At 27.4% G+C, this 10,282-nt stretch overlaps 2 protein-coding genes across 2 annotated transcripts in view; both read left to right on the top strand.

The window, feature by feature from the left end:
• Positions 1-1,819: 1,819 nt before the first annotated feature.
• LOC101488586 (vacuolar-processing enzyme-like) lies at positions 1,820-5,173 on the top strand. Its single transcript, XM_073365954.1, has 8 exons — positions 1,820-2,131; positions 2,477-2,633; positions 2,762-2,847; positions 2,936-3,135; positions 3,987-4,035; positions 4,141-4,347; positions 4,679-4,885; positions 5,018-5,173. The coding sequence occupies exons 1-8, from the start codon at positions 1,820-1,822 to the stop codon at positions 5,171-5,173; spliced, it is 1,374 nt and encodes a 457-aa protein (XP_073222055.1).
• A 4,507-nt stretch (positions 5,174-9,680) lies between these two features.
• The window catches only part of LOC101515183 (casein kinase 1-like protein HD16), a 7,555-nt gene continuing 6,953 nt past the window's right edge, over positions 9,681-10,282 (top strand). The window contains exon 1 of the mRNA XM_004491634.4: positions 9,681-10,193. Within this exon, the coding sequence (XP_004491691.1) occupies positions 9,906-10,193 (288 nt within the window). The 5' untranslated portion in view covers positions 9,681-9,905. The remainder of the gene's footprint in view (positions 10,194-10,282) is intronic.

Here is a 10,282-nt window from a genome sequence, read left to right as displayed (position 1 = left end):
CCAATCTTCTAACATAGTTAGACTACTATTTCATTCTCTTGTATATGAACAATGTCATTGAGACTGAGTATTAGAAATACTCTATTTTCAATTGTTGAAGCTTTTGAGAGAAAAACTGATTTTTGTATGAAATCGTTTTTATCATTGAGAAGCTAACACAACAAACATAATTTTTTCTGGCATTGCGCAAGGTACTCACTACCTCTACACTTCTTTATTTCCTTTCTATTAAATCAATTTTACAAACAATGAATTATTATAGAGGAACTGATTCAAAACTAAGTTGAACTAACTACTTATAGAACAAGTAACTACTTGCAACAAGACCTTCTCACTAACATGGCCAAGTCTCTGTGTACCATATTTATTTCAATCTTTGATAGAGGGTTGGGGTTTGCAGCATGAGCTGAACCATTTACATGTTTAGCTTTAAGAGAATACAATTCAATCTTCTTAACACCTTCAATGCTCCATGTTCACCTTTGAACATGTATCCCTTCTTGTCAAGCTCACCAAGAGAAATCATATTCCTCTTAAGCTCACGTATATATCTGACCTTCGTGAGAAGTTTTATTGACTCATCATGAAATTTAAATATTGTCGACATAAAAATATAAACAATTATAATACACCGATTATAATTTTTTAGAGTTTACAATTCATAGACGGAACAAATATTTTTTATTAATCAATTAGTTAAATTTATTATTTTTTTTCATGTTATTATAAACACGGATAAATATTCTTAACTAAAGAATTAGTTAAAATTAATGTTCTTATTTTAATTTTTTCGTCATAAAAATAGATCATATAATAAATGGACTATAATATTTTTACAGATCGTTTTTTTCATGTTGTTTTTTGGCAAATGAATTACTTAAAAAAGTAGTTGTAGCATACAATTTTTACATAGAAAAAATATTTGTCATTAATTAATCAATTAAATTTGTATTTTTTATGTCTTCTAAATAAAAATAAGAATCATTAGAATATACTCAATTAAGTTTATTATAAAAATTATACACGAGATAAATATTTATTATTAAAAAAATTAGTTAAAAACGACCCAGATATGAGGATAAAATATGAACTTTAGTTAAGGGAATTTTATGACAACAATGAATTCAAACTAGAAGATCTTATCTTATTTAAATTTTTCAAAAAAAATTCACACAAAAAAATTGCTTAAATTGTTAATAATTTATGAAAGAATGATATTATTTATCATTAGAATTTTTTTGAATTTTGTTTATTTAAATATTTTTTGGTCCCCAAATAGAATTTTGGTTTAAAACTTGATGAAGTGGCATTTTTTAAAGTCACATCACACTATTTATGATCTTGACGCATGGTGTGACTTAATTAAACGCCAAAAAATGAAATTTCATTAAATTTTGGACCAAAATTCTGTCTAAAAGACCAAAACTGAGAAGAAATAAATTGAAAGACTATTTTCACAATTCAGCTAAAATAGGGGACCAAAACTGCAATTAAGCATTATTTTAAACAAAATAAAAAGGACTAAATGTGCCCAAAAATAATACTAATACATTGATATCTACGATTAGTTGCCAATTTAGTTTAAAGCAAACCAATAGTATTAATTAATATATCAAATTCTTAAAAGTCAAAATCCTAACTCATCAATATGAATTAAATTGATTGATTAACTTTATGTATATATATATATATACATCCCTCTTATTGTTAAAGTAAAACATATTTCAAGCGTAACTTTTCAAATTTGTTCATTAATAAAAAAATGAAAGGAAGTATGAGTTATTGGGTCACACTAATAGTGATAGTGTGGATGAGTGTAATGGTGAGAAAATCAAAGGGTGTGAGATCTATAAAAAATCAAGTGTCACAATTTATAGAAGAAGATGTAGCTGGTTCTAACGGTTTAGGAACGAAATGGGCTTTCTTAGTTGCTGGTTCTAACGGTATTGAAAATTATAGGCACCAAGCTGATGTATGTCATGCATACCAAGTATTAAAAAGTGGTGGTCTTAAAGATGAAAATATCATTGTTATGATGTTTGATGATATTGCCAACCACAATAAAAACCCAAGGCCTGGCGTTATAATTAATAGTCCAAATGGGCCAAATGTTTATCAAGGTGTTCCTAAGGTACCTATGTATCTCAACTTCTTTATAATAAAACTTAGATGGTAAACAAATAATAGAGATATTTGATAAACTGAAATGCGATTTTTAATTTGTGATAGTATTTTTTTTTTGTTTAGTGTATGTGAGAATTGTCGTTAGACTCATTATAATACGGATACAATGAAAAATTAACATGATTTTTGTACTATCAAAATTAACATGTAATTTACGTATCAAAACTCTTAATTTATTTACTTTTAATACATATACAAATTAAATAAAACTATTAATCACAAAATTCATAATATCGATACTTACTTTATTTTTTATTGTACCTTAAAATTTGTACAATGAATTTGTTTTTAGGATTACACAGGACACAATGTTAATCCAACGAATTTTTTCGCGGTGCTTAATGGAGACACGAGTTATACAATTGGAGGCACCGGTAAGGTGTTGAATACAACTTCAAATGATTCCATTTTCATTTATATGGTTAGCCATGGTACTATACACGCATTGGGTTAGTAACTATACCTCATATATGATTTATGTATTTTTTTTATTTTAAGAAAATTTATACTATATATGAGAACAAGTTGTGCTAGATTATTTTATTTTGTAATAATGCATATATTTTTATTTGATCAGATATGATAAATGAAGGATATATATGGGGAGTCGATTTAGTAATTGCATTGAAGAAAAAACATGATGCTTTATCCTACAAAAAGATGGTAAGTTTCTTTAGATATTTTATATAGAAAAAAAAAATAGTTATTTTGAGTATAAAATTATATTTAACAAATTAATTTAATGAAAAAGGTGATATACATCGAATCATGTTTTTCTGGGAGCATATTCGACGATATTCTTCCAGATAATATAGGTATCTATGCAACCACAGCTTCCAATGGAGAAGAGAATAGTTTTGCAATATACTGTCCTGAAACACCATTTCCTCCACCAGCTGGCTTTACATTTTGTTTGGGAGATACATATAGTATTTCTTGGATGGAAGACAGGTATTGTTCAATCATTAAATAACAAAAATGCTTTATTAAATTATTAGCTTTTCATTGCTCCCATTTTTTTATCTTTTAAATTTCCTATCATTATTACAAGTAATACAAATTTAAACCGGTATCTTCCCCTGCTAATATAAAATCTAAGAAAATAAATATTCTATGAAAAATCAATTTTATTCATTCCTCAAAATTTGATACTTAATCAATATTAAGGATAATTTAGTCATTATCATTTAATTACTCTTCCATCCATTTCTATTTTCAATTTAAATTTCAAAATTTAAAAATACGAGTTTTCAATCATTTCTATTATTATTATTATTATTATTATTATTATTATTATTATTATTATTATTATTATTACTATTTTCCCTCTTTTCCATTAGACACCTTAATATATTTTTTTGGACAAAGAAAAGGTCAAAATATTTTAGCATTGGTAAAAATATTTTTTACTTGATGAAAATTTCATATCCCACAAACTTGTTTTTGTCAATTTCTATGTTTTATATTTTATATTTTCTTACTTTCAAATGTCAATTTCTTTGAGAAAATATTTATTTGTTTTTTGTCATATGTTATGCATGTAGAACTTTGTTTTTGGTACCCCTGAGTATTTTTTCAGCTTCGCTTCTGAGTTTGAATATATGTATAAATATTATACTACTCAAATACTCATTATCTACATGTACATAGTATTTTGTTTAGTAAATTTTATTATAATCTTATAAGAATACAAATTTTTGTTTGATATGAATCTCAAGAGTGGTCTATTTCCTATTAAATATCTCTTTACAATTCTACCTATAAGTTGATATTAAATATTTTGAGTTTGATTTATGGAACAGTGAAACTAGTAATAGGTCGACTCAAACTCTATTCGATCAATATTTAAGTGTAAGTCATTTATCAAGTTTTATCTTTCTCTCAATACATTCATGTGTGTAAATATGGTACTCAAATAATATTGATTCATTATTAAATACTTTTAATAATGTACAGGTTGTAAATAGAGTACAAAATATGGATCCAATTTACATGTCTCATGTGATGGAATATGGAGATACAACTGTAAGCAATGATTTAATAGCCACATATTTTGGTGATGGCTCTGCAAGTTCAAATTCTCAGTCTTCCTATGAACACTTCACTATGAAAACAGGATTAGTCAAACAAGACGATGCTTCTTTACTTCATTTGAAGCTTGAGGTTATGCTCGATTTTTTTATCTTATTGCAAACATGTCTTTATATAGATTCATATACTAGAAAAAAATTCAATGATATTTAATATTTTTCTCGTGAAATTAAGTCTATACACTATACATTATTTGCGTAAATTATTTTTCACCATTATCCAATCCAATCACGTGATAATTTCAATTTATTATCTTAGTTTACAAAATATCTAGTGAAAAATGATTGGATGAATGTGTAAACTATTTTTGTATTTTATGTATAAATTAAATCATTTTTCATTGCAGTTTGAAAATAAATGATATTCTCCTATTTTAGTCGATGATTTTTTCTAAATATTGTAGTTGGAAAAAGCACCGGATGGTTCAAAGGATAAGTCAAAAGCACAAAAAGAATTATATGATGAAATTGCTCGTAGGAAGCATGAGGACCATACTATCAATCTCATAGCAGATCTTTTGTTTGGAGAAGAGAAAGACTCTATTAAAATGGATCATGTTCGCAAAGTCGATCTACATGATGTCGATTATTGGGATTGTCTTAAAATGCTTGTAAGCAAAATAGCATATAATTTATTAATCTTACCACTTCCTTTGATTAAATTATTTATAAAGAAAATTTTAGTAGTTGGTGCAATACATGTTACATAGTAAGTCAGTATGTTTCCACTATATTTTATGCAGCGAAAAGCTTATCAGGATCATTGTGGTATCTTATCACCGTATGGAAAGAAATTATACTCAAGAGTTTCTGTTAACATGTGCAACGTTGGCATTTCAGAGGCACAAATGATTGCAGCAACATCTCAAGCTTGTCCCATAAAAAATCATATTTCTTAAATTTCCTCATCAATGTAGTGAAAATTATATATTGATAAATAATTGTCTTAGATTTTAGGAAATGTTAATCCTTCTTATTTTTAGTAGCTGATTTCTATTATAGTTATGGTGTACTCCTTTTAGAGAAGTTTGAATTTCACTTTAAGATAATGTATTGACATATTTACGCCCTTCTTATAAGAAGTAAATATATCTACTTCTACTTATACTTTATTATGATGAATTTTATACTTCAGCAATTTCATACAACTTACGACGAATCGAATCTATAAATAATATATAGATCATAACAGTTTTACTAAATTAACTTTATGTATTAGTGTGCTAGCACATTGGATTGTTCATACTTTGTTTTTGAACTAATAATTGGGCTATTATTGTAAAGAAATACAAATAAACATAAAAGGGAAATTATATTGTCGATATATTTTGATTAAAGTCGTCAATAATAATTTATGTCAATTATTTAATTATATAATTATGTTAACTAATTTATATAAAAAAAACATTTTGAACTTGAAATGTGTTTTTATTTAAATATTTGTTTATAAAATGTAATACAACTTTAAGAAAAGATAGGGCTCACAAAAAGTAAGCTTTAGACTTTGAGTTACATTAGGTTGCACCTACTAACAAACCAATATATTTCACTTTATATGTATAGTAATGATTACACTAACAACTATAATAAGTTAAATTTAGTAAAATTAGCATTTTTTTTATGATAGATTTTTCTTAATCTGTCTGAAATAAGTAAATATATTATTAGTTGTGAAATGAATGAAGTTTTTACACTAATAATCAATTATAAATCGTAAGATCGTTAAAGATGTATGACTTTTACCGTAACTAGGAAGAAGTCACATGAGTCAAATATACTATGGAGGAGATATTTTATAAATGTCATATAAAAAATGATAAGTCTTGGATTGATAATAGAGTTAAGAAGGTCTATGTACATAGTGTTTATTTTAATTTATTTATAATTTTTTAACATTACAAATTTAAGGATGTTTGTTATTGAAATTACTAACAACATTCAAATGAAATATTTTGTAGGATTATTTTAGAAAGAGAAAAACAAAGCTTTTGAAAGTATATTTGTCTCAAAATGAAGATTGAGAAGGATTGTCATGTGAAATCCAGAATATGTCAAATGATTTGACTATTTGGAAGGAAGTAGTTCCTAAAGGTAAAAAAAAAATAAAAAATTATACGGTTTAGGTTCTATTGGTACAAATGTCTCTTCAAAGTGTACCAGTGGTTCATTCTCAATTTCCTCTAAGGAAACAAACATAGAACAAGAGTTAGTAAAATGGAAAGAAAAGGCGGAAGAGTAAGAACTTTTTAATCAAGACCAAATACACAAATTGGAGAAACAACAAAAGAGAATTAAGTCAAATGAAAGCATGTGTGTTGCTTTATTTGGAAGGTTGAATATGACATTGCCTCCAAACTTTGCTTATGGGACACCCATTCAAGATGAACCAAATGAAATTGGTGAAACCTCTAATGGAAACAATGATGATAATGACTATCTATTTTAAGGTAACATAGATTATGAGTAAATTAGAGATAATAATCTAAGTCTTTAACACAAAGAATATTACCACCTAATTAACAAGTAATTATGTTTACTAGTTGACTAAGTCATAATATAGCAATAAGAAGCATTGCATCAAACATTTGATAATCTACAATCCGAATAGGTATAGCAATACTCATGAACTTCAACGGCATCCTACCAGAAAGTTGAGAAGAGTTCTAATGGTGACAGTTTGAAGAGGATAAAGAAGAATACTCAAAGCCTAAAGAGGCATAGTAAATAATACTTGTATGCAATTGTTTAAATAGTGGATTAAGTTATCAACTGTACTAAGACAAAATCTCTCTATAATGGGATAACTAGGTATAGCAACTATCTGTTGTGAAGTAGTATAAAAATTTTTTTTGTTACTCTAATCTAAGTTCTTGATGATTCAACTTTATTTTACTGAACCTATTTTATAATCTTAAGTTGAATGATTTGATAAAAATATATCTTGTGGTTAAACAACTCAAAGTAATTTTTAGAAATGACAACACACAGTTCAAATCTCCAATTTCTTGTGTTTTTTTTAACACTTTCATAAATGAGATCCGATGTGCTCAGAATGAGGTAGTGTTCGATCAAAAAAACATCTCTATTAAGCCTCTAATTGATCGTAGTACTTTAGACTAGGGGTGACACATTGACTTATTCTCATAATATCTTTTGACGCCCAATAAAGACGGTTGAATTAATATCAATGTATATGATGTCATAAAATATGGAATTAATGATGGGTGTGGGGGTGTGATTCTTCGAAGCCACCACCACCACCTCCATTGTTTCTGTTTCGAAGCGGCCACCACAGGTTCTTCCTGTGCAAAGCCTCGATCCACCTCCATCATTTCTATTTCTAACTAAACAAAAACTTAGTCACTGGTTCCGTCGACATTAATATCCTCTTTCTTTGTTTCCTTTTTCTTCTCATCAATTGTAAATGGAGAAAAGATGTCTCGCAAACGCACACAAGTACATGCAACATAATGTGAGTTCTTGTTTTTGTTTTTAACGATCTTAGTTAGGGTTTTTAATATTGTTTTCACTTATTCAAATCATAATAATTTTTTGTTTGATTTTTCATTTATCTTACAATCTGAGTTTGATTAAAATAAGCCAAAACTTCAAAGTTTTTAAAATGAGTCTCATAATTGCCTCCAAATGGGTAAAAAAATTGGCCATCACAAAAAAAAAATACAATTGGGCCATATATTTTTTCTGGTCCAAATCGAATTAATCCAGCCGTTTTACCTACTAACTCGTGAATCTATGACCCGACCAAACCGTGTCAATTGGCCGACTTCATTGGATATATGTCTCTCACCCGCGGTTTGGGTCGATTATTGTTTTTGGTCCCGAACCGATCCAATGTTCAGTCCATACATGATTTTGCTAGTTGTCTTGGCAATTGCTCTTGCTTGATGGTGGAAATGTGGACTTTAATAAAAGGTCTCGTGTAGTGATTAGTAGTAGTCTCTATAGTTTTATTATTGAATTTGATGCTCTAGAGGTTGTTAAGTTAACTTATTTATTGAATCATGTTACGCTTTGGTTGATAAATCTAACGGTATTCTCTTCATTTTGCCAAGGTTTCAGATGCATCATATTCCTGATGAAACCAGCCAAGTTGCACACTCATTTGCAACGTTGTCTTAGTCTTGATATTCATAATTTGGTTTTTTGATTATGTTCCTAATTTTGCTCTTTTTGTTTTGTTGTTGGATGCGAGCTTGTTGGACTTTTCTAGAGATGTTTAGTTTATTTTTGTGGGGCTTGTCACTTTTCATTCATAAAAAAATATAGCTATATATATATATATTACTCAAGCTTTAAATATTAACGGGTTATAAAAAAATATTGTATACTTTTTCACCATTAATATCACTACCTTCTCTTCCTATAATCAATGAAAAAATTGGTTGGCTTCGCTCATGTTTTTCTTTAATGAAATTCTATTTGATTTGAATCAAATATGAAGAAGTTATCTTTGTGATCTTAGTATTAAAATTTATTGGACTTTACAATTTAAAAAATATATATAAGTATGATCCAATGAATTTTAATGACGAGATAATAAATATAAGAGAAAATAAAGATTTACATAGTCACTATAAAACTAATTTTATATTGATGATCAACATGTATTTTTATTTGTAGAAGAGATGATAAATATCGTAAAAAATTATGCACAACTTTGATGACTCATATTCGAACCTGAAACATAATATTCAACTTAATAATATCGATATTTTTTAATTGAATTAAAATTTAAGGACTAAATAACATTTTTTTTAGACATAAATAATATTTTTATGAACGAGCACTTATGTGCCAATACAAAAAATCACGACTATATATCATTGGAGTAAAATAGTTTTACACGATAGGTAAAGAAAAGTCGTAATATGTCTACATAAATTTATTTTGTAACTGGAACTTAAATATAACCATAAAAAATTTAATATATATATATATATATATATAAAATTCCGATATTAAAAATTGTTTCACTTAAATGATTATCATCTTAAAGATAATGATATCAAACTATTTTGCATACAAATTAAATTCTAAAATACTACTCTAATTAGACACATTAACGTAAGACTATTTTATTCTTATCTACATATCTCAATTTTTTAAAATTTTATTATTTATTTTAAAATTATAAATTTAATTTATATATCCTATAAATATAATTTATATATCCTATAAATATAATTTTTTTTACATATCATATAGATTACGTTAAATAATTTACATTATAATACATGAAAATTATACTGTTAAAAGATTATGAGATTATGTGGGTAAGTTTTTTTCCCCACAAAAAATAATGAAAAGGATTGCTTCAGATTTTTGCTTTTATTATTTTTTTAATATAAATTTTTCCTTTTCTTCTTTTATTATTATATCTTATCTTAATTTGTTATCATCATCCTTCAATCCAATTCAAAATTCGTTCACCTCGTATAACAAACCCTAACCCTAATTCTCCAATTAAACCTATCATTTCATTATTTCCCTCGATTTTTCCTTTTATATAGAATTTTTTGCAAATTCAATCAACAATTTCATCGATGAATCAACATATATAATGATCGGGGTAGTTTTCAGCGCTACAAATCGATTGCATGGGTTTAGAGAATGCCGGTGCTTCGTAGCGGACGGCGAAGTCGTCGTGCTCCGGTAGGCCGTAAAATCTCCGAACCGGCGGACAAATACGTGAAGACTCGGGCGGCGAAGAAAAAAGAGCAGAAGAAAAAGGTTATCGAGATATCTGAGTCTGACAACGGTCATCGAGATATCGCGGCGGCGGCGAAGAAAGAGGGAGAAGAAATTGAAGGAACGATGGGTGATGAAAGTGGTGGTTTGAGTGCTAATAAAGGTGTTGCTCAAGAGGATGAGGGAAATACTACTCCTTTTCCTGAGAGGGTATGAATCGTATGAAACTCTTCAATTTTTCTTAAGCTAATTTGAATTTATTTCATGACATGCAATATGTATTTATATTTATATATATA

This window comes from Cicer arietinum, chromosome 3, assembly GCF_000331145.2.
Source record: "Cicer arietinum cultivar CDC Frontier isolate Library 1 chromosome 3, Cicar.CDCFrontier_v2.0, whole genome shotgun sequence".
NCBI classification, from domain to species: Eukaryota; Viridiplantae; Streptophyta; class Magnoliopsida; order Fabales; family Fabaceae; genus Cicer; species Cicer arietinum.
Note: the sequence above shows the minus strand (reverse complement) of the source record. Positions and strands in the feature narration are given on the sequence as shown.